General features: G+C 41.8%; 1 protein-coding gene across 1 annotated transcript in view; it reads left to right on the top strand.

The window, feature by feature from the left end:
• PPP2CB (protein phosphatase 2 catalytic subunit beta) overlaps positions 1 to 25227 on the top strand; it is a 48279-nt gene that overhangs the window by 17572 nt on the left and 5480 nt on the right. Inside the window, exons 2-5 of the mRNA XM_056569425.1 lie at positions 12621 to 12830; positions 20768 to 20941; positions 21943 to 22032; positions 24706 to 24867. Of these exons, the coding sequence (XP_056425400.1) occupies positions 12621 to 12830; positions 20768 to 20941; positions 21943 to 22032; positions 24706 to 24867 (636 nt within the window). The remainder of the gene's footprint in view (positions 1 to 12620; positions 12831 to 20767; positions 20942 to 21942; positions 22033 to 24705; positions 24868 to 25227) is intronic.

The raw sequence follows: 25227 nt of genomic DNA, 5'->3' as shown, positions 1-25227 counted from the left end.
TTTCAGTGCTCTCTGCTGACACCTCTGTCCATTTTGGGAACTGTCCAGAGCAGCATATGTTTGCTATGGGGATTTTCTCCTGCTTTGATCAATTCCTGACATGGACAGAGGTGTCAGCAGAGAGCACTGTGGTCAGACAGAAAAGAAATTCAAAAAGAAAATAATTTCCTCTGTAGTATACAGCCACTAATAAGTACTGGAAGGATTAAGATTTTTTAATAGAAGTAAATACATATATAAAAAAAACTATTTCCACCAGAGTACCCCTTTAACCCCTCAAGGACCCAGGGCGTACCTGTAGAAGGGACTGACCAATGGCAGATCGGGGGAGAGTTAAAGTTTGGTTCCCCGTCTGCCCAATGACTGTTGTCGGGGCAGAGCGGGGGAACTGGTGGTGACAGCGCCGGAAGTCGCCATCGGCGATCGATGGCGGGCAACGATGAGATGTGGCTCCCTGGTGCGCGACCCCACGGAAGACCGGGAGTTGTTGCCTAGCAACATCTGGAGGGCTACAGTTTGGAGACCACTATACAGTGGTCTCTAAACTGTAGCCCTTCAGATGTTGCAAAACTACAAATCCCAGACAGCTGTTTGGGCATGCTGGGATTTGTAGTTTTTCAACATCTGGAGGGTCACAGTTTGGAGATCACTGTTTGGTTTCTTAACCGTGGCCTCTTAAATCCTGCAAAACTACAACTCCCAGCATGCACAAACAGCAAATGACTGTCTCGCCATGCTGGGAGTTGTAGTTGCGTACCTCCAGCTATTGTATAACTACATCTCCCAGCATGCCCTTCGGCGATCAGTACATGCTGGGAGTTGTAGTTTTGCCACAGCTGGAGGCACAATGGTTTGAAAATACTCAAGTAGGTAACAAAACCTAACTGAAATGTGTAACGCAATTTCTCCTGAATACGGAAATACTCCATATGTGGGCGAAAAATGCTCTGCGGGCGCACAACAAGGCTCAGGAGTGAGAGCGCACCATGTACATTTGAGGCCTTAATTGGTGATTTCCACAGGGGTGGCGGATTTTAGAGCAGTTCTGACATAAACGCAAAAAAAAAAAATATCCAGGTGTGACCCCATTTTGGAAACTACACCCCTCACGGAATATAACAAGGGGTATAGTGCGCCTTAACACCCGACAGGTGTTTGATGAATTTTCGTTAAAATGTTGGTGTTACCCCAAATACGAAAAAAAGCTCCCGAGATTTGTAACCCTATTTCTTCTGAGTAAGAACATACCCCATATGTGGATGTAAAGTGCTCTGCGGGCAAACTACAATGCTCAGAAGAAAAGGAGCGCCATTTGGATTTTGGAGAGAATTTGTCCGGAATTGAAGGCCACTTGTGTTTTCAAAGCCCCCCGTGGTGCCAGAACAATGGACTTCTCCCCCCCCCCCCCCACGTGACCCTATTTTGGAAACTAAACCCCTCACGGAATGTAACACTGGGTACAGTGAGCATTTATGCCCCACAGGTGTCTGACAGATCTTTGTAACAGCGGTCCGTGAAAATGAAATATGTAATTTTTCATTTGCACAGCCCACTGTTCCAAAGATCTGTCAAATGCCAGTGGGGTGTAAATACTCACTGCACCCCTTATTTAATTCTGTGAGGGGTGTAGTTTCCAAAATGGGGTCACATGTGGAGGGGTCCACTGTTCTGACACCACGGGGGGCTTTGTAAACGCACATGGCCCCTGACTTCCATTCCATACAAATTCTCTTTCCAAAACCTCAATAGCGCTCCTTCTCTTCTGAGCATTGTAGTGCGCCAGCAGGTTATTTGATGTCCACACATGGGGTGTTTCCATACTTAGGAGAAAATGACCCCCAAAATTTTTAACCCCTTTTCTTCTATTACCCCTTTGTAAAATTTGGGGGAAAAACTGTATTTTAGTGAGAGGAAAAAAAAAAAAACTAATTTACGCATCCAACTTTAACGAAAAGTCGTCAAACACCTGTGGGGTGTTAAGGCTCCCTGTACCCCTTGTTACGTTCCTTGAGGGGGGTGTAGTTTCCAAAATAGTAGGCTGTTTTTTTTTTGTTTGTTTTTCCTCTCCCTGTTCTGGCACCATAGGGGCTTCCTGATGGTCTATTCACATGTACAGTATTCTGTGCAAATTTGATACGCAGGATTTTCTGCTGCAGATTTCAATGTAAACTGAACCCAGCTTGAAATCCTGTGCATTAAATCTGCACAGAATACTGTACGTGTGAATAGACCCTAAATGTGACATGCCCCCCAAAAACCATTTCAGAAGAACTCGCTCACCAAAATCCCATTGTCGCTCCTTCCCTTCTGAGCCCTCTACTGCGCCCGCCAAACTTTTTACCTCCACATATGAGATGTTTCCTTACTCGAGAGAAATTGGGTTACACATTTTAGGGTGATTTCTCTCCTTTTTACCCCTTGTAAAAAATTCAAAAACTTGGTCTACAAGAACATGCGAGTGTTAAAAATTAAGATTTTGAATTTTCTGCTTCACTTTGCTGCTATTCCTGTGAAACACCTAAAGGGTTAACACACTTTCTGAATGTTATTTTGAATACTTTGAGGGGTGGAGTTTTTATAATGGGGTCATTTGTGGGATATTTCTTATATGAAGACCCTTCAAATCCACTTCAAACCTGAACTGGTCCCTGAAAAATTCCGATTTTGATTGCTAAATCAGATTCAGATTGCTAAACTTTAAATCCTCTGATGTCTTTAAAACGTAAAAACATGTCCACTTTGTGATGGAAACATAAAGTAGACATGTTGTATATGTGAATCAATATATAATTTATTTGGAATATCCATTTTCCTTAAGCAGAGAGCTTCAAAGTAAAAAAAAAAGCAAAAATAAATAAATAAATAAATGATGCAAGTATCAACGAAAATTTACCACTAACATAAAGTAGAATATGTCACGAAAAAACAATCGGAATCAGAATGAAAGGTGAAAGCATCCCAGAGTTATTAATGCTTAAACTGACCAGTGGTCAGATGTACAAAAAATGTAAGGGTATATGCACTCACTGGATCTGCTGCAGATTTTAAATTGAGGAAAATCGGCAGCAATGTGCACATGGGATCATACCCTGAGGGCTCATTTACAGGAGCAGATTACCTGTGGAATTTCTGCAGGGCATCTGCTGAGGAAAATCCGCAGCGGATTTTGCTACCTTTTTGACTTCAAGAAGTCCGAAGAAAAATCTGCAAATATGTTTCTATTGCTGATTTTCTGCTGACCCATTGAAGTCAATGGTATAAAAATCTGCTGTTGATTTTCCATAGCAGATATGAACGAGCCCTGAAGCACTGTTATACTTGAAAATTATAAAAAGCTTTGGGGGTGAACTTGCAGAAAACATGTCTCACCTGTTTTGAATGGTTTCTAAAAAACAAACAAAAAAAAATTAAAAAAAAGATGCAGACAGAAACACTCTTTTGTTTCCGTTCCACACCATGGATGAACTGGGACACATTGAACTTAATGTGTTACCAACAAAGGATATTGTAAAAGTCTGAAACCAGGCAGACCTTTGATCCTGTATTTGCCATGTCTGTGCTGTTATTTTATGAAGACATTAAAGGAGGAAGTTTTAGCATGCAGCCTTTCATGGGCCATAGGATGAAAAGAGTCCATAAAGTTCAACCTATAACCCTACCGTGTTGATCCAGAAAAAGAAAAACTTTTGAGGCAGATGCAAATTGCCCCATAGTGGGGAGGGAGGATTTGTGGGAGAAATTCCTATCCCCACAAATCTAGTTTCCATAACCTGTAATATTTTAACACCTTAAGGACCAAGCATTTTTCGGTTTTTGCACTTTCGAACCACTTCAGTTTTGCACCTAAAAATCCATATGATTTTTTTTTTTTGTGCCACCAATTCTACTTTGTAATGACATCAGTCATTTTACCCAAAAATCTACAGCCAAATGGGAAAAATCATTGTACGACAAAATTGAAGAAAAAACACCACAATTTTGTAAATTTTGGGGGCTTCCGTTTCTACGCAGTACATTTTTCGGTAAAATTGAAACTTTATCTTCTGTAGGTCCATACGATTAAAATGATACCCTACTTATGTAGGTTTGACTTTTTTTTCATTCTTCTGGAAAAAAATCATAACTACATGCAGGAAAATGAATACATTTAAAATTGTCATCTTCTGACCCCTATAACTTTTTTAGTTTTTTGTGTACGGGCCGGTATGAGGGCTCATATTTTGCGCTGTGATCTGAAGTTTTTATTGGTACCATTTTTGTATTGATCGGACTTTTTGATTGCTTTTTATTCCTTTTTTTTTCTTTGTATAAAAAATGACCAAAAATACGTTATTTTGGACTTTGAAATGTTTTTGTGGGTACGCCATTGACCGTGAGGTTTAATTAATGATGTATTTTTATAGTACGGACATTTACGCACACGGTGATACCACATATGTATGTTATTATGTTTATATTTTTCTATATGGAATTTGGGAAGAGGGCGGTGGAAACTTTTAATAAGGAAGGGTTTGTGTGTGTGTTTTGAAATGTGTTTTTTAAACCTTTTTTTTATTTTATTTATTTATTGAACACTTAGGGTATGTTCACAATGCGGAATTCCGTGAGTGAAATTCCGCACAATGAACCTTACCATCAGCTTTCCTGATTCCAGAACGGAACAGACTAACAGAAGGCAAACACTGATGTGGATCAAGCCTAACTCTTATTCGTATATGGTGCAAACTGAGGCTCCTGGGGCTGTACCGTAACCCAATTGTCCACTTTTTAAAACGCTGTGTGCACACAGTAATTTTGCAGCTGTACATGTTCGGGTCTCTTTTATATATCGCCACAGGTATCGCTCCTGACACCCGATGTGATCGTCCTATCTATTGCAGAGATGGAGCGGCTCTATACATCGCTCTTATCTCTGCTCTGTACTTCGGCCAGTGATGTGAATAGAACATCACTCATTCATATTTTTCTCTGAGGGCTGTGGTGGGCTCCAACCATCTGGCCAATCCCCATGAATGAGGGAATTTCTATTCACATCACTGGCCAGCCCGAAATCTAGTGCAGAGATGGGAGCGCTGTATAGAGCCGCTCCGCATCTCTGCAATAAATAGGATGATCGCATCGGGTGTCAGGAGTAACCCTGGGCGATCTATCTATTAGTACAGGTACTACTACTCCCAGCATGGAACAGTGTGTTCCATGCTGGAAGTAGTAGTACTAACTAAAAAAAAGTGAAAAAAAAAAATAAATTACACACTTCATTAAAAATGTATAAAAATTTTGTTATAAAAAAAAAGTTAAACATTTTTTCCCCATCCCTACTGCATCCTTTTTGGTACACAACAAATAAAAAAATAAAAAAAAAGCCAAAGGGGCCAAAAAAATGCAATTTTCACCAGAAGTTTAAAAATGGCAGAAAAAAATCAGACGCAGGAAAGTGCACTGGCGTTTTTTTCACCCACAAACAAGTGGAAACTTATCCTTACAGTAAAGAACCCCCGTCTGTGCTGGTGTACTATTAACGAAGACTCCCAAGTCCTTTTCTACATCAGTCGCAGCATATTTTAGGTCAGGCCTTCTTTCTGTTTACACAGTTGACACTTCTTTCCTGATAAGCAATACTCTGTTTTTAGAGGAGACATTGTTTGTTGTTGCGCAGTGTGCACAAAGAACAAGAAGCATGTCTCTTCTGCATTTGGAGACAAAATGTGATGGACACACAAGATTAATGCACAGGAGAGTAGTGGCAGCCTCATTTCATATAGTTATATGGTAGCAAGATGCCCTGACTGGGCTTATTTAGACATGCCTGTAAATTTATGCCGTCATTGGCCAATTGTAGATGCATTTGAATAGGATTGGAAGCCTTGTGAAGATTAGTGTCTTGTTATAGGGAAAGACCATGCAGATCTAAACTACAATATATTCCTACATATGACAATACTGGACACATCATGTGACCAGCTGTGATGCCAAATGTCTCCTGCTCTTTGATGTCAGTATCTGACTCCTGATCAGCAGGGAAAATTGCAGTCACTGTGTCACCTCTGCTGCTAGTGGGGGACACCAGGAGCCATACCAGTACAGTACAGACATATATGGCAATGCACAAGTTGGGTATTTTATTTTTTTTACAGTACAGGATAGCAGCAATCCCTTGTCAGCTGCAAATTACAACACAATTGAAAATGTAATTTGCAGTTTTGTGTCGGGAGCCCCGACTTAAAGATCTCATGTAGACTTCATGGAAAGACAGCTGCGCAGAAGTATAGATGCTCGCATTTACCCGTTCACTAAAAGTGCCCATACACTGCTGTTGGCCAAAAGTACCAATCAATAGTACTGATAAAACTACAGCTTACCAAACAGAATGCAGGGCCTTACACAGCTCTTTGGACAAATGAAGCAACTTGTTTTATAGATATATTTTTTTAACCCCTTCTCACATATACACATCATGCATGGCAGGAAGATTGTTAATGTTCTGTGACTTATCAGTTACATAGCGTTTGTGGGCTGAGAAGCTGAGCCTACGCTCGGCGGTGGGAGCTGGCTGTCATACACAGCAAGGCTCCCTCAGCAACTGTCAGAAGTGGAACTGTGCTACTTTTTTGTTTTTAAGTGATTTTTATTATGAAAAACTAATAAAATTTCAAAAACATTGGGTATCTTGGTGATTAACCTGCAAAATAGATAAGATGTTATTTATACAGCATGGTGAACACCATATAAAGATTTTGTACAGGGTTATCCCAACATTACAATTTACAGCATATCTACAGGATAGATAAGTAAACATCTGTTGGACTCACTGGCAACACACATATAAAAGAAGCCTGATATTTTGTTGAATTTGTCTCTTAACATCTTTAAGAACGCAGAGCATAAATGTCCTGCACCCGCTCCTGGGCTGTAGGGAGCTTGCTCTGCCGTTGCTCTGTGACTGCTGGCAGCGCATCAGCAGTGTCAAGTATGCTTCGGATGCGCTGTGTGACCCTACCTTTAGAGTGACACACTCGTAATTGGCAGCAAGTTTTCTTCTGAGGGCAATCCACTGCCAGTTATGCTATAACTTGTATGGGTCACTGGACTGTCGGCATTAGTGGCAGATTGCCTGCGGACCTGTTGAAGGGTAGCGTAACTCTCAGTGGATTGCCCACAGCGAAAAATCCACTGCTAGTTATGAGCTTGTGAATGTACCCTTAAGGACGCAGGGCGTACATGTAAGCCCTACGCCCACTCCCCTTCTGACACAGGCTCAGGAGCTGAACCCGCGTCATAGCGGGGTAGTCCCAGGGGCTATCAGCTGCCGGCACCAGTGTCTAATGCCAATCAAAGTTGATTGCGGCATCTAGAATTTTTAAAAATGTCCTGGCAGCTGAGAGGATCTCGAGAGGGCCCTTACCTGCCTCCACGCAGTCAGATTGGTGCTCAAATTTTCCAGTCAGCCATGGCAGGCTGCAGCAATCGAGCACAGATTAAAACTGATGAATGCTGTGTTATGGCATAACATTGAACAGTATATGCAATCAGAAGATTGCATGTAATAGTCCCCTTTTCCTATTTAAACATTTTTTTTCATAAACATGTGGTATTGCTGTATGTGTATATGTCCGAACTTTAAAAATATTATGTTAATTAAACCGTACGGGTTGGGTCATTTTGTATACCCCCAAAAAATTTACAAAAAGCGATCAAAGTCCCATCAAAACAAAAATGGTACTGATAAAAACCACAGATGACTGCACAAAAAATTCGCCTCATACATCCCCGTATACGGAAAAATTTAGTTATAGGGGTCAGAAGAGGACATTTTTAAACGTACTAATTTACGTGCAAAATGTTATAAATTTTTAACAAAAGTAAAACAAAATCAAACCTATAGAAATTTGGTAACATTTTAATCCTATGGACCTGAAGAATAAAGGTGGTGTCATTTTTACCAAAAAGTGCACTGCGTGGAAATAGATGCTGCCAAAATATTACGAAATGTGTTTTTTTTGTTTTTGTTTTTTCTTTTTTAATTTTGTTTCACAATTATTTATTTATAAATAATTATGGAGTGCATCAATAGGGGCATGGATGCCCAAGACAAAGAAATAATTCCAAGCATTCCAAAAAGAAAATAATTTCCTCTGTAGTATTCAGCAGCTAAGTACAGGAAGGATTAAGATTTTTTAATAGAAGTAATTTACAAATATGTTTAACTTTCTGCCACCAGTTGATTTAAAAGAAAAAAAGGTTTTCACCGGAGTACCCCTTTAATAGTAAATTTAGCTGTAGTGACCAGTGTCGGACAGCTGCTGCCAAGGTAAATAAAATCATGGGGTGCATCAATAGGGGCATAGATGCCCACGACAAGGAAATAATTCTACCGCTGTACAAATCCCTAGTCAGACCACACATAGAATACTGTGTACAGTACTGGGCACCAGTGTACAAGAAAGATATAGTAGAGCTGGAGAGGGTTCAAAGACGGGCAACCAGAGTAATACAGGGGATGGGAGGACTACAGTACCCAGAAAGATTATCAGAATTAGGGTTATTTAGTTAAGAAAAAAGAAGGCTTAGGGGCGACCTAATAACTATGTATTTTTTGTTGTAGATTTTGTGATAAAATTAATGTCATTACAAAGTACAATTGATAGCGCATAAAACAAGCCCCATATGGATCTGTAGGTTCAACATTGAAGGAGTTATGATTTTTAGAAGGGGAGGAGGAAAAAACAAGTGTCCTTAAGGGGTTAAAAACCAGTCTAGATAAAAGAAATGAATATAAATTAAAATACAATTTGTCACAAAAAACTATCTCCGAATCATTTAGATAAGTTAAACAATTACAAGGTTATTACCACAGACAGAATTGAAAAATGAGCCGTTAGTCGTGTAATCAGGGGATAGTCTGAATTATAACAGTAGTAAGCATAACAAAAATAGTATTGTTTTCATTGTACCGACCTGCAGAATACATTTCATAAAATATATCTTTAAAGAAACAGTGCATTTTTCTGGTTTAGCTATACATAACCTGGTACACAAGGGCTGGAAACGCACAGTTTTTTTGTCGGGGACCAAAAATGCTGCATATGGATGTTAGGGTGCATTCACACCACATTTTGGCTATACAGGGACCGGATCTGAGGGGGAGTGAAAAATCCTTGAGTGTAATGATTCACATTGCTTGAGAAACCCTCGTGGAGAAAACTCCTATTAAAAAATCCTATTTAATGCACACTATTTTTGGGGAAAAGAATCACAAAATGTGCATAGAGGAGGGGGGCAGGGCAGTGTTCTAGACCCTTATTTGACTGTTGACAGAAACTTTGCACATCCTATTTAATGCCGCCAACTCAAACAGCTGCATCCAGCTGGGCTAAAAGGTTAATGACATTGACCCAGTCAGTCTGATGTATTCTGCCTGGACTTGAAGAATCCATTTACTCAGATTTGCTGCAGAGTTGAGCTATTTTTTAATCATTCTGTAAACAGATTACTCTGCAGTCACCGTATGTTATTTTCTCTGCATAGTTTACATATTTGTGCCCATGGAAGTCTACAGTATTTAGCCAGCCTTCAGACTTCTTTTATTGTGCTTCCACAGTGTTGGAAAGAATTCATATACACGTACATAGTTACATGAGTGAAATATGCCCATGAAAGTGTGAAACATTTCTCTTCTCTAACTCCTGGAGGACCCATGACATGTACTTCATGGTGCTCTGGGACTTTTGTGTCATGAACATGTAGCGGACGTAGGCGCTGCACACGCTTCATGCACAGCGGCACCGTCTGTTATGAGCTGCCAGGACCTCACCGCTAATGACTAACCCTATTGATGCTAATGATGGCATTTATAGGCAAAATGGAGGTGCAGGTGGGCTGATTGAAACCGATGAGAACAAATGACCTGGTGGCGTGCAGTATGGTTGATCTTCTTCAGCAGCCTGCAGAAACAGGTTGTACAAGAAGATTACCTATTAGTACTGTGTCATATGATATTGCATAGTACTGAGTAGCACGTAGCGCTCTGATTGCTAATAACACCTTTAAAGGGGTACTATGGTGCCACTGTGACCATTGCATTGTCACCTCTTACCAAGGCACTTCTACTTTGGTAGGTCAGCCAACTCTGAGCTCTACAGGCAGTTTTTTCTCATGGCTTGGTTTTTGCGCTGATATGCATTGTCAGCTGTGAGACCTTATATAGACTGGGCTGTGTCTTTCAATGTAATGTCCAATCACCTTAATTCACTACAAATGACTCCAATGAAGAAGGTATATTAATCAAGCTGTCTTATAGTAAGATTCTTTGTTGCCCATAGCTACCAATCACAGCTCAGTTTTTTTCTTAAAGGAAAACTGTCATCTGGCTCCCCCTGCAATAACCAGTGGTACTGGCTGGTAGTGCGGGGGACGCTGATCAGTTTGATGCTTACTGTGCCCAGATCCACCCCGCCATTCAGCCGTAATCTTCCATTTTCGGTATATGCTAATTTGCTGCTAACTTGCATCGGCTGAGCTAACTGGCACTCTGACGTCAGCGCCGCTAGTCCGCACCACTGCCCAGTTCATTGATATTCCTCCCCTTCCTGTGCCTCTCTCTAATTCATTAGAGTGGGGAGAAGAGGGAGAGGCGGAGGGAGGGGAGGAATATTAATGAGCGGGGCGGGGCTGCGGCCAAAAACGCTGACGTCAGATTGTCAGGCTGGCTGGCACAAGTTAGCAGCTAATTAGCATATACAGAAAAAAAAGATTACAGCGGAGGGGGGATCCGGGCATGGTAAGCATCAAACTGACCAGCATCCCCTGCACTACCTGCAAGTATGGGGGGAGCAAGCTATGGATAGGGATAAGATGTCGAAGGGCCGGAGTACCCCTTTAAAGTCTCTGGTAAAATGAAATCTGAGCTCTGACTGCTTGTCATGGGAAACTTAGACAGCCCCCAAGAAACCTCTCAAAGTTGATCAAGAGCTATTTGGAGGCCCCAGAGCTAAATAAGAAGTGTCATAGCAAAGGGTGTGAATACTTATGTCCATGCGAAATAAAAATAAAACCTTTTCACCTGCTTTATTTTTTAAAATTTTAGCATAAGGCCTCAACATGAAAAAAAGTGACAGGATTATTAACAGGCCTTGTGGCCAGAATGAAAACTGCAAGATTTTAGGAGTATTTTATGATGTAGATAGTAAAAATGGAAAAAAAAAAACTTAAATTAAAAACACAATTTAAGCAATAGGTCCGTTTCTGATTACACATTCCCTGAAATGATTTGTTATAGCATACATGACTAGCATGTGGAATTTTACATTGCATTGATGTCCTCCTGTGGTGTATGTAGGTTTGTACAACATGCAGAGAAAGGGCCATATTACCAGTATATTGCTGGGTCTTTAAATATTTCTGGAGCTTTTCTGAATACTAAAAACATATTCTTGATATTCTGTTACAGCAGTGTTTACCAACCAATTAATTTTTTTGTAAGCCCGGTGCACCCCTCTAAAAATGTTTCTTTCATAGGGCTACAAAAGAATTTCCGCAAAAGACAAATGCCTCACAGACTCTCACCCATCCCCCACAAATGGTTTCAGACTCCTGCTTAAAGGGGTACTCCCATGCCCCAGTGTTCTATACATTTGGCTTAGAATGCTTGGAGAGGGCGGCTGTGATCGTGACGTCACACCACACCTCCTCCATTCATGTCTATGGGAAGGGGCGTGTCGGCCATCATACTCCCTCCCATAGACATGAATGGAGGGGGCCGGAACCCGGCGTTTGTTTAGAATCCTGTGGGGGCCCCAGCGGCGGGATCTCTGACATCGCATCCCCTATCCTTTGGATACGGGATAAGATGTCTAGCAGTGGAGTGCACCTTGTAGGTAGGACCTCCCTCTAAGTATCTTGCCCCCTGAAGAATCTAGGACTCCCCTTGTAGGCAGCTTGCACCCTGTATGAAGGACCCCCACCCCTTTTTACCTTGCCTACTGCAGGTGGGGACCCTCCTGTAGGTTGAGCCCTGTATGTGCGCCCCCCCCCTCCCTTTGGTTTCTTGGTGCCCCTGTAGAACCTTCTCATACATAGTCTGGGCGAGACGTCACGCCCGACGGCCGCGACCACGGAAGCCCGCACACAGCGTTCGGAGTAATGAACTTCCGGACACTGTGAGAAGAGCTCCGAACCGCAGGGCAGCGCACAACCCCTTTAAAAGGATACAAAACCGTCATAGATTGCAGTTTTGTGTACGGTAAAAAAAACACACACAACCGTACACGACCAAAACTTACACAACTGAATGCATCTTGTTGCATACGTTTTTGCATGGGAGGTCTATGTATATGGTTTTCCATACGGTTTTCCTATACAAAACAGTGATGTGAATGAACTTGGTAAAATCACTGAAGACTAAAACATATTCATGAGTAAAATGATTCCCTTGAACTCTTTGGAAATATAAACCTATATTTACATGGTATGGAATTCCCATAAGAAAATCTGCTGGCCCTATGTACTGTAATATAATAGAGGGAGTGAATGTATTGTATATTCTGCTGTTCCCATGTTATTTCACTGCACTGTAGTTTGCACAACCTGACAAGTGTTATTAATGTTTTTGTTTGGTTACCTAGGCAAAAGAAATCCTTACTAAAGAGTCAAATGTCCAGGATGTACGCTGCCCTGTCACCGTATGTGGAGATGTCCATGGGCAATTTCATGACCTCATGGAGCTCTTCAGAATTGGAGGAAAATCCCCAGACACTAACTACCTGTTTATGGGAGACTATGTGGATAGAGGCTATTACTCTGTGGAGACGGTGACTCTTCTTGTAGCATTAAAGGTAATAAAATATGCTTTGTAGAAGTTTGTATGTCCCAACTACCACAAAAAGCAGCATAATGGCGTGGAACGCTTAGAAGCTCATGGGTAGATGGACTAACCACCTTCAATTTCAAAAATAGAAATCTACTTTAACATTATGTACACAGTAAAAAAGTATATAGACACAATTGTGACAGAAGGGAGATCACACCCTGAGCCATAAGTATGCATACAAACAGTACTGTGCAATAACCAGCAAACCTGGTTGTGCAAATTTATAGCTACAAACGTACTATGCAGTACAAGGTTGACAGCCTGGTTATACAAGTTTGTGCATACAGTAATTAAAGGACAATACATTCAATACATTATATAGACCTGGTTATGTGACCTCTCTGCTCCGTCGTAACTGATTTATTTATTTATTTTTTCCCACTGGTTACTTAATGGAAGTATATTTCTCTTTTTGGGATTAACTGGTTATTCTGTGTACCAGATATTTTTTTTTTATTTAGGTAATTAATTCTATTACGAACACCTGCTTATTATTTCAAGTATCCTTGTAGTCAATTGTTTGACAACTCTAAACATTCAAGATGGTCAGGCAGAATGGGGCAGAAATATCATCTGTGATCACAATGCCACAAGAACATCTATTGTTCCGGACGCGGAGTGCGGGTACCGAGGCTTGTGACGTCCTCAATGCAAGACTATGGGAGGGGCATCACGCCCCCTCCCATAGACTTGCATTGAAGGGTCGTGGTGTGACATCACGAGGAGGCGTGGCTGTGACGTCATGAGCCCCGGTGCCCACACTCAGCGTTCGGAACAAAATGTTCCGAACGCTGAGGCAGTGGTTACCCCTTTTAAGTCCCAATACATGTCTCTAAAGCCACGAGGGTAGGGAACAGCTCCAAGGACTAGTTACCTTTTTATCTCGGTGGCATTTTTAACCCCTTAAGGACCAAGGACGTACTGGTACGTCCTTGGTCCTGCTCCCCTGATATAACGCGGGGTTACACGGTAACCCCGCATCATATCACGGCGGGACCGGCGTCATAGTGAAGCCGGGACCCTCCGCTAATAGCGCGTAGCGCCGATCGCGGCGTGCTATTAACCCTTTAGCCGCGTGCTCAGAGCTGAGCCGCGTGGCTAAAACCGAAAGTGAAGGCTGCCGGTTAACTCAGTGGGCTGTTCAGGATAGCCACGGCGAAATCGCGGCATCTCGAACAGCTTAACCCCTTAAGGACTCAGGGTTTTTCCGTTTTTGCACTTTCGTTTTTTTCCTCCTTACCTTTTAAAAATCATAACCCTTTCAATTTTCCACCTAAAAATCCATATTATGGCTTATTTTTTGCATCGCCAATTCTACTTTGCAGTGACATTAGTCATTTTACCCAAAAATGCACGGCGAAATGGAAAAAAAAATCATTGTGCGACAAAATCGAAAAAAAAATGCCATTTTGTAACTTTTGGGGGCTTCCGTTTCTACGCAGTGCATATTTCGGTAAAAATTACACCTTATCATTATTCTGTAGGTCCATACGGTTAAAATGATACCCTACTTATATAGGTTTGATTTTGTCGCACTTCTGGAAAAAATCATAACTACATGCAGGAAAATTTATACGTTTAAAAATGTCATCTTCTGACCCCTATAACTTTTTTATTTTTCCACGTACAGGGCGGTATGAGGAGTCATGTTTTGCGCCGTGATCTGAAGTTTTTATCGGTATGATTTTTGTTTTGATCGGACTTTTGATCACTTTTTATTCATTTTTTTAATGGTATAAAAAGTGACCAAAATACGCTTTTTTGGACTTTGGAATTTTTTTGCGCGTACGCCATTGACCGTTTGGTTTAATTAATGATATATTTTTATAGTTCGGACATTTACGCACGCGGCGATACCACATATGTTTATTTATTTTTATTTTTTTTACACTGTTTTATTTTTTTTATGGGAAAAGGGGGGTGATTCAAACTTTTATTAGGGAAGGGGTTAAATGACCTTTATTAACACTTTTTTTTTTTTTTTTTGCAGTGTTATAGCTCCCATAGGGACCTATAACACTGCACACACTGATCTCCTATGCTGATCACTGGCGTGTATTAACACGCCTGTGATCAGCATTATCGGTGCTTGACTGCTCCTGCCTGGATCTCAAGCACAGAGCAGTCATTCGCCGATCGGACACCGAGGAGGCAGGTAAGGGCCCTCCCGGTGTCCGATCAGCTGTTCGGGACGCCGCGATCCCGAACAGCCCGACTGAGCAGCCGGGATACTTTCAGTTTCACTTTAGAAACGGCGGTCAGCTTTGACCGCCGCTTCTAAAGGGTTAATACCGCACATCGCCGCGATGTGTGGTATTAGCCGCGGGTCCCGGCCGTTGATGAGCGCCGGGACCGAAGCGATATGATGCAGGATCGCGGCGCGATCCCGCTTCATATCGCGGGAGCCGGCGCAGGACGTAAATATATGTCCTGCGTCGTTAAGGGGTTAAAGGACAGCGGGAGGGCCCCTACCTGCCTCCTCGCTGTCCGATCACCGAATGACTGCTCAGTGCCTGAGATCCAGGCATGAGCAGTCATGTGGCAGAATCGTCGATCACTGGTTTCTAATGAGAAACCAGGGATCAATGATAAAGATCAGTGTGTGCAGTGTTATAGGTCCCTATGGGAGCAATAACATTGCAAAAAAAAAAAGTGAGTGAATATCATTTAACTCCTCCCCTATTAAAAGTTTGAATCACCCCCCTTTTCCCATAAAAAAAAGTGTAAATAAAAATAAACATATATCCTCTTCAGGACATAGGGCGTATGGATACGCCCTGAATCCCGAGTCCTTAAGGACCGAGGGCGTATCCATACGCCCGTGGGAATTCCGGCCCCCACCGCTAGCCGGTTGGGGACCGGAGCCGGATGCCTGCTGAAATCGTTCAGCAGGCATCCCGGCATATCGCCCAGGGGAGTCATTATGCCCCCCCATGTCGGCGATCGCCGCAGATCGCTGGACAATTCAGTCCAGCGATCTGCGGCGATTCCGGGTCAATCGGGTCTCCGGTGACCCGGTATTACTGGCTGTTCGGGGCCGTCTCTGACGGCCCCGAACAGCCAGAGCCTGCAGGGGTGAGGTGGCACTGGTGCCACCTCACGATCGCCCTGATTCGTCGGCCGGATTACCGGCCGACCAATCAGGGCGCCTGCTGCGGGTGTCACTCCCGCACCCGCTCCGCCCCTCTTCCGGAGGACGTGAGCGGGTGCGGGAAGACGACCCCCGGTGCTGGGGACCCCGATCCCCGGCGCCCCTGTTGGGATCGGGGCCCCAGGAGCAGCTGCGGCGGCGGAGACGACGAGGGACTGACCTGCATCGTCTGGATCGTTGGAGGTGAGTGACAGCCTCCTGCTGTTGCTTAGCAACAGCTCCCAGCATGCAAAAAGGGCATGCTGGGAGCTGTAGTTATGCAACAGCAGGAGGCAGACCACCACAACTCCCAGCATGCCCTTATGGGCATGCTGGGACTTATGGTTTTGCAACAGCTGGAGGCACATTCTTTCTATGGAAAAGTGTACCTTCAGCTGTTGTATAACTACAACTCCCAGCTTGCACAAACAGCTAAAGTGCATGCTGGGAGTTGTAGTGGTGCATCTGCTGGTTGCATAACTACAACTCCCAGCATGCCCGTTGGCTGTCGGTGACTGCTGAGAGTTGTAGTTTTGCAACAGCTGAAGGCACACTGGTTGTGAAACTCAGAGTTTTTTTTACCTAACTCAGTGTTTCACGACCGGTGTGCCTCCAGCTGTTGCAAACTACAACTCTCAGCAGTCACCGTACACCATGCACCGTACATGCTGGGAGTTGTAGTTTTGCAACAGCTGGAGGCACACTGGTTGTGAAACACTGAGTTAGGTCACAAACTCAGTGATACATAACCAGTGTGCCTACAGTTGTTGCAAAACTGCAACTCTCAGCAGTCACCGACAGCCAACGGGCATGCTGGGAGTTGTAGTTATGCAACAGCTGGATGTCCCCCCCCCCCCCCCCCCAATGTGAACGTACAGGGTACACTCACATGGGCGGAGGCTTACAGTAAGTATCGGGCTGCAAATTTGAGCTGCCGCAAACTTTCTGCTGCAGCTCAAATTGCCAGCGAGAAACTACTGTGAACCCCCGTCCGTGCGACTGTACCCTAAAAACACTACACTACACTAACACAAAAAATAAAATAAAAAGTAAAAAACACTACATAAACACATACCCCTACACAGCCCCCCTCCCCTCCCCAATAAAAATGAAAAACGTCTGGTACACCACTGTTTCCAGAACGGAGCCTCCAGCTGTTGCAAAACAACTCCCAGTATTGTCGGACAGCCGTTGACTGTCCAGGCATGCTGGGAGTTTTGCAACAGCTGGAGGCACCCTGTTTGGGAATCACTGGCGTAGAATACCCCTATGTCCACCCCTATGCAATCCCTAATTTAGGCCTCAAATGCGCATGGCGCTCTCACTTTGGAGCCCTGTCGTATTTCAAGGCAACAGTTTAGGGTCACATATGGGGTATCGCCGTACTCGAGAGAAATTGTGTTACAAATTTTGGGGGGTATTTTCTGCTTTTACCCTTTTTAAAAATGTAAAATTTTGGGGAAAACAAGCATTTTAGGTAAAAAAAAAAAAAATTTTTTACATATGCAAAAGTCGTGAAACACCTGTGGGGTATAAAGGTTCACTTAACCCCTTGTTACGTTCCCCGAGGGGTCTAGTTTCCAAAATGGTATGCCATGTGGTTTTTTTTTGCTATCCTGGCACCATAGGGGCTTCCTAAATGCGGCATGCCCCCAGAGCAAAATTTGCGTTCAAAAAGCCAAATGTGACTCCTTCTCTTCTGAGACCTGTAGTGCGCCAGCAGAGCACTTTTCACCCCCATATGGGGTGTTTTCTGAATCGGGAGAAATTGGGCTTCAAATTTTTAGGGGTATTTTCTGCTATTACCCTTTTTAAAAATAAAATTTTTTGGGGAAAACAAGCATTTTAGGTAAAAATTTTTATTTATTTTTTACATTTGCAAAAGTCGTGAAACACCTGTGGGGTATTAAGGTTCACTTTATCCCATGTTACATTCCCCGAGGGGTCTAGTTTCCAAAATGGTATGCCATGTGTTTTTTTTTGCTGTTCTGGCACCATAAGGGCTTCCTAAAGGTAACATGACCCCCAAAAACCATTTCAGAAAAACATACACTCCAAAATCCCCTTGTCGCTCCTTCCCTTCTGAGCCCTCTACTGCGCCCGCCGAACACTTTACATAGACATATGAGGTATGTGCTTACTCGAGAGAAATTGGGCTACAAATACAAGTAAAAATTTTGTCCTTTTACCCCTTGTAAAAATTCCAAAATTGGGTCTACAAGAACATGTGAGTGTAAAAAATGAAGATTGTGAATTTTCTCCTTCACTTTGCTGCTATTCGTGTGAAACACCTAAAGGGTTAAAACGCTGACTGAATGTCATTTTGAATACTTTGGGGGGTGTAGTTTTTATAATGGGGTCATTTATGGGGTATTTCTAATATGAAGACCCTTCAAATCCACTTCAAACCTGAACTGGTCCCTGAAAAATACTGAGTTTGAAAATTTTGTGAAAAATCGGAAAATTGCAGCGGACCGTTGAAGCCCTCTAGTGTCTTCCAAAAGTAAAAACTCATCAATTTTATGATGCAAACATAAAGTAGACATATTGTATATGTGAACCAAAAAAAAATGTATTCGTAATATCCATTTTCCTTACAAGCAGAAAGCTTCAAAGTTAGAAAAATGCTAAATTTTCAAATTTTTCATCAAATTTACGGATTTTTCACCAAAAAAGGATGCAAGTATCGACAAAAATTTACCACTATGTTAAAGTAGAATATGTCACGAAAAAACAATCTCGGAATCAGAATGATAACTAAAAGCATTCCAGAGTTATTAATGTTTAAAGTGACAGTGGTCAGATGTGCAAAAAACGCTCCGGTCCTTAAGGCCAAAATGGGCTCCGTCCTGAAGGGGATATGGTATCACCGCGTGCGGAAATGTCCGAATTATAAAAATATATAATTAATTAAACCGCTCGGTCAATGGCGTACGCACAAAAAAATTCCAAAGTCCAAAATAGTGCATTTTTGGTCACTTTTTATATCATTTAAAAATGAATAAAAAAGATCAAGAAGTCCTATCAATGCAAAAATGGTACCGTTAAAAACTTCAGATCACGGCGAAAAAAATAAGCCCTCAAACCGCCCCATACACGGAAAAATAAAAAAGTTATAGGGGTCAGAAGATGACAATTTTAAACGTATTAATTTTCCTGCATTTAGTTATGATTTTTTCCAGAAGTACGACAAAATCAAACCTATATAAGTAGGGTATCATTTTAATCATATGGACCTACAGAATAAAGATAAGGTGTAATTTTTACTGAAATATGCACTGCGTAGAAACGGAAGCCCCCAAAAGTTACAAAACTGCATTTTCTTTTTAAATTTTGGCGCACAATGATTTTTTTTTTCCGTTTCACCGTAGATTTTTGGGCAAAATGACTGACGTCATTACAAAGTAGAATTAGTGGCGCAAAAAATAAGCAATGATATGGATTTTTAGGTGCAAAATTGAAAGTTATGATTTTTTAAAGGCAAGGAGCAAAAACGGAAAAAAAACCCGTCCTTAAGGGGTTAAACTGATTACTCTGTAAACCCTGAACATAGTGTCAATTCATAGGTGTCTGTAACTGTTTAATGCTGCTGGCGGTTTGGGAAGCATTAAACTGAGGACAGGTTCCATTTCCTTTTAGGAAGGTTTTCTCCATTCTACAAGTAATTGTGAGTAATGATATTAGTTGCACCATTATAGTATGGTGATAGTCATGGCGAATGTATATGCATCATGACCATAATATAATATAGTGGAAATTATCACATATTGAATGACACTGCTATTGGTATAGTTATTTTGTATTATAGCACTGTAATGAGGGCAATGTATATGTGACAGGTATATATAATGTGATTATTGCACTTTAACACTTTAATTGTGGCATGTTCTGGATGGTTAGAAGGGGAAGGCATTTGTGGCATTTTCTATACATTAGATACCTGTGGATGCCAGATTCCAATATGCGCATGCGCGCCGTGCGGGATGACGCAGGGGGGAGTCAGCGTGTTTCCAGCCGGGGGCGTGGCGCATGCCCCGAAGGTGGAGGCAGAGTAACAGGAAGTTAGAGTAGCGTTCCGGAAATGCGGCACACACCGGCTCCACACATAAACAAACTAGTTACACAGCAACAGTAGCCCCCTGAGGAAGGCGCAAAAGCGGGCTCTGGTCCAGGCGCAGCACTAGCCACAGATATGGGTAATCAATAACATATTCTTTATTACTTAGTTGAGTGACAGGTGAAGTATGGTCGTAACCCCCTTTGGTGAAGAGGATTGTGCCACATGGTGTCTACCACTATACCCAGCCGATGTGCAATATTTAGTATGTTGGTTATTGCTTTATATGAAGATTCTTATACTATTGGTGTACAATATAGTAGCTGGTGCTATTCCCGAGATGTTTTATATCTGAAATCTGGCTTACAATATTACCCGAATGAGATACTGATGTTTTTAAAGGTATTTAATAAAAGTTTTGTTTTTATAACTAAATTGTAGTCAACTTGGTACTTTGTGTAGTATATAGGAGTTTGGTAATACCAAGTTGTTGTGACATTGATTTAAGATGGAAGTCTAAATAGTTGCTGCACTAGCATGCAGATGTGTAGAGGCAAGAACCGGTATAGCTGGTTGGAGCTATATGGTGTAATAAGTATTTCAGGCTGTACTGATTTCAGAGGGGCTCCTACCTTGTACTACAGAGGTATATGATAAAGTGACCACTGATGTGCAGATTATATGTATTATAAGCATTTGTATATTTCCTACCTAGGTCCGTTACCCAGAACGCATCACAATACTGAGAGGAAACCATGAATCTCGACAAATAACTCAAGTCTATGGCTTCTATGACGAGTGTCTACGGAAGTATGGGAATGCGAATGTATGGAAGTATTTCACAGATCTCTTTGACTACTTACCATTAACTGCTCTAGTTGATGGCCAGGTATGTATTTTATTGCTCCACAAGAGGGAATATTAGCCTCTTAGAAACAAAACACAAGACTCACAGCTGCCATTATCTTATGCTTGCTTTGTTCCCCTCTCAGGGTACATTCACATATATATGGTATTTGATGCTGCTAAAGCAATATAGAGTTAACCACTGGAGCAAATCCACAGCAGAGTATGCAGTAGGTGTGAATGTACCCTCAAGATAAAAATCTTCCCTTTTTCTATCTGTAATTTTGATTCATGGTGACTAATCTCATAATGGGTAGAGATGTACAATTAAAATCCCACTTTAATTGTACATCAATACACAGGCATAACATAAGAAATGTAGTTTTAAGAAAGCCAGTCAGGGATTGGAGAAATCTTCCATTCCTGTCTAATAACTTGGATGTTGGTTTGTTTTTGATCTTTTATGCAGCAAGTAATTTTGGCCAGGCATGTGTGTGTTCTTGTGTTAGTAAGTATATCGTTAAACTTGTGTAATAAAAAAATATAAAAATCTCCATAAGTGGATTTGCTTGTCAACCAGTGGAATTGGTAAATGCACTCCACAGTGTGCCAAATAGTGCTCCACAGAGCATATAGTACTTGACCTTCTCTATTTACTTTTCCTGCAAGTTTTATGGAGACTACGGAGGATAGATAAGTGTTGCCAGACATGAAAATGGGATATACAGGAACAGAAAAACAGCAAAGATTTTTCAAAAACAGCACCACACCTTTCCATAGGTTGTGTGTTGAATTGAATGGAGTCAAACTGTAATACAATGGAAATGAGTTGCAAAGCCACACACAACCAGGACAGGTGTGATGCTGTTTCTGTAAGAAATCGGCTGTTTTCTAATCCTGGATAACCCCTTTAATTTTATGCATTCATCAGAAAGTGTCATTGGTAAAAAGTACTGTCAGAAAGCAGTAGATGGGGCAGAATTCCTGCTAGTATTAGATTTTTTTTTTTTTAAATGTATTAATTTAATTATGTTTGCTTCATAGATATTCTGTCTTCATGGAGGTCTTTCTCCATCTATCGATACTCTGGATCATATTCGTGCTTTGGATCGCTTACAAGAAGTTCCACATGAGGTATAACTTTAGTGCCTGTTATATCACTCCAGTAACTAATTGACCACTATAGCCACCCAGCAGTAAGAACCTGGACATCAACTGAAAAACACCCAGTTTGGCGACTTCAGTAGGTGTACAGGAGCATTGTCAGACTTACCCCTTGACAAATAGTGTAGTACTGAGTAAAGCAAAGACAGCTGTCGTCTTCAGACTCTTCTTGTGTCTTAAGGTGAACATATACATTTAGGTAGAGGTAGGTTCATGGCTAAATAACCAGTAAAAGATTGCCAGATAAATGACATTACTCTGAGGTACCCGTGCACCTTTTAGTTCTTATTTGCCATAACAGTTCTTCAGACTGACCGTATATGTTCAATTAAATGGCAAAGGAGGGAATTTCTTCTTTTACGGTAGGTTTGTGGCTTAAAAAGTAGCACATTTTTGTGCAACATTCATTTGGCTTTTGGGTGAGTTTACAAAGTGCAGCATAAAAAATTATGCCAGTGAATGTAATTCATAAAGTGTGCCAGCCGTAAGCAGTGCTCAGTGCACAGACAGTCATTGCATTGGCATATTTGAGGGGCTCCTCTTAATAAATCTGCCAAATCTGACAGCAGTAGGTGTCTACTAAAGACCAGCATGTGAAATGCGCAGGTCTTAATACATTTCCCACAATGTCTTTGGAAACATTCTGAGAATATTCTTTCCTCAAAGCTCTTTCATCCTTCTATTGAAATATATTGCCCAACCTTTTCATATCTGATTCTTATCGGCATCTGGCAGTAAATATATTAATTCTTAGGTTTTAAACATATGTCTAAGTTTGTTAGGTTAAACGTTTCACATATGCAAAAACATACATTAAAAACATAAGTTTGTGAGAAAAGTTGCTAGGAATTCCTTAGCTTTTATGATGGCGCAATTGTACTTCTAAAGGTCATTTGTTACCATTACCCATTAAAAATGGTTTCCAGTATTTTCAAAATCATAGTGAAGAACAGAACAGTAATTTGGCAGGAATCAGTGCTTATATATGTTACTCACTAGGTTATGCAGATCGGTACTCCAAAAAGAGAACCTCGCATCAAATGATATTGAATGGCATTTAATCTCTAGATATATAAGCTGGGAGTTAACACTCCACCCAGTTCTCACTTACCACACAACTATCTCTGGTATTAAGATACAGTACTAAATTATTTACTTTGTAGAATTAAGAAGACTTAAACGAAGTTTCCTTGTGGGGATTAGATCACGTGGTGGAACAGAAAAAGATCCCATAGACTAAGCTATATGCAATATGTGACTGCATTGATCTGGATAATACACTCCCCATTCATCTGCAGTAGGAGGAGGAGTGACCTGTAAACTAACTTTTTTTTTTACATCTCAACATGGAGATTAACTACAGCCAGTTCTGCTCCTCATCATGATGATATCATTTAATTCACATTTAAATGAGGTAACTTAAAGGGGTACTCCGCCCCTGGCATCTTATCCTCTATCCAAAGGATAGGGGATAAGATGTTAGATCGCCGCGGTCCCGCTGCTGGGGACCCTGGGGATCACCGCTGCGGCACCCCGTCATCATTACTGCACAGAGAGAGTTCGCTCTGTGCGTAATGACAGGCGATACAGGGGCCGGAGCAGCGTGATGTCATGGCTCCGCCCCTCATGACATCACGGCCCGTTCCCTTAATGCAAGTCTATGGCAGGGGGCGTGACTACCGCCACGCCCCCTCCCATAGACTTGTATTGACGGGGGTGGGCTGTGACGTCACGGTGGGCGTAGCTGTGACGTAACGATGCTCCGGCCCCTGTATTGCCCGTCATTATGTGCAGATCGATCTCGCTCTGCGCAGTAATGATAGCGGGGTGCTGCAGTGGCGATCCCTGGGGTCCCCAGCAGCAGGACCCCGGCGATCTGACATCTTATCCCCTATTCTTTGGATAGGGGATAAGATGTCTAGGGGCAGAGTACCCCTTTAACTCCAATAAGAAACCTGAGTATTTTACTGAGAGTATACATAGTTGGCTCCCTGGGGTCCATGTTGACACCTATAGTCAAAGCCAGTCATCAGAGAAGAGAGCACTATGGAAAAATATTTTCCCCCTGACATTTCATGGCTCTGGCCCATCGGGTAGCTTCTAGCAACCACTCCCTCATGTTTTCCTTGAGTGCCTTGTGTGTGATATTTGATCTCTCAGATCCGTCTTGTATATCCCCCCCCTGCTGTTTCTACTAACACATGCCATTAGCTTGTTTCCACCCCAAAAAAATGTAATGTCATCCAATATTGGGCTGTGGGTGTTGACTATGTGGATCAGGGTCTAGTCACATGACTGACTTACCCTTCACTATAAGTAGTATATAGATATAAACATCACGTGGCTATCTATATTATGGGGACAATATCTCCTACAAAAGATAAAATTGACATGTACATCTTTGTAATGTCCTTGTCCATTTAACACCGTATAATAGCCATGGATCAAACCCTCAGCCACCTCAAATATATTGAGACAAATAGAACCCAGCTTATCTACACACATGTATCCAGACTAAATATTAACAAACATTTTGTATGAAATATATTAGAAAGGTTTAATGTGTTACCAAGATTTACAACATATAAAATGTTTTTGATTCTAACAGTGCCCATTTAAACTGTAGTGTATGATTCCTTTTAGGGGCCAATGTGTGACCTTTTGTGGTCTGATCCAGATGATCGTGGTGGTTGGGGCATTTCACCCCGAGGTGCTGGTTACACTTTTGGGCAGGATATTTCTGAAACATTCAACCATGCCAATGGACTCACTTTGGTGTCACGTGCTCATCAGCTTGTGATGGAGGTATGTAAATATATCACTTAAATAGATCAGTGGGGTTCTTTATTTTTCTGGTAAACATTTTACTTTTTGGGTATGTTAACAAAGGCGGATTAGCGTGCAAACTCGTAGCATGTTTTTGCTGAGAGTTTGAATGGGGTTGGGCTGTCTGCTTCGCAATTTCTGCTGTGGAAAATCCACCACAGTGTGTCTATTGACTTCAGGGAGCCGGTCCCCATTTAAACTCATAGCGGGAAACAAGTTACAAATTTTGCAAACAAAGTCGTACCTTTGTGTTTTTTAAAATGCCTTCTTCCAGTAGACTCTAATTTAAATTGAAGGATGTAATTACAAAGTACAATTGGTCCTGCAAATTACAACCCC

This window comes from Hyla sarda, chromosome 1 (genome assembly GCF_029499605.1).
Source record: "Hyla sarda isolate aHylSar1 chromosome 1, aHylSar1.hap1, whole genome shotgun sequence".
Lineage (NCBI taxonomy): Eukaryota > Metazoa > Chordata > Amphibia > Anura > Hylidae > Hyla > Hyla sarda.
This window is presented reverse-complemented; position numbering and strand designations above follow the sequence as displayed.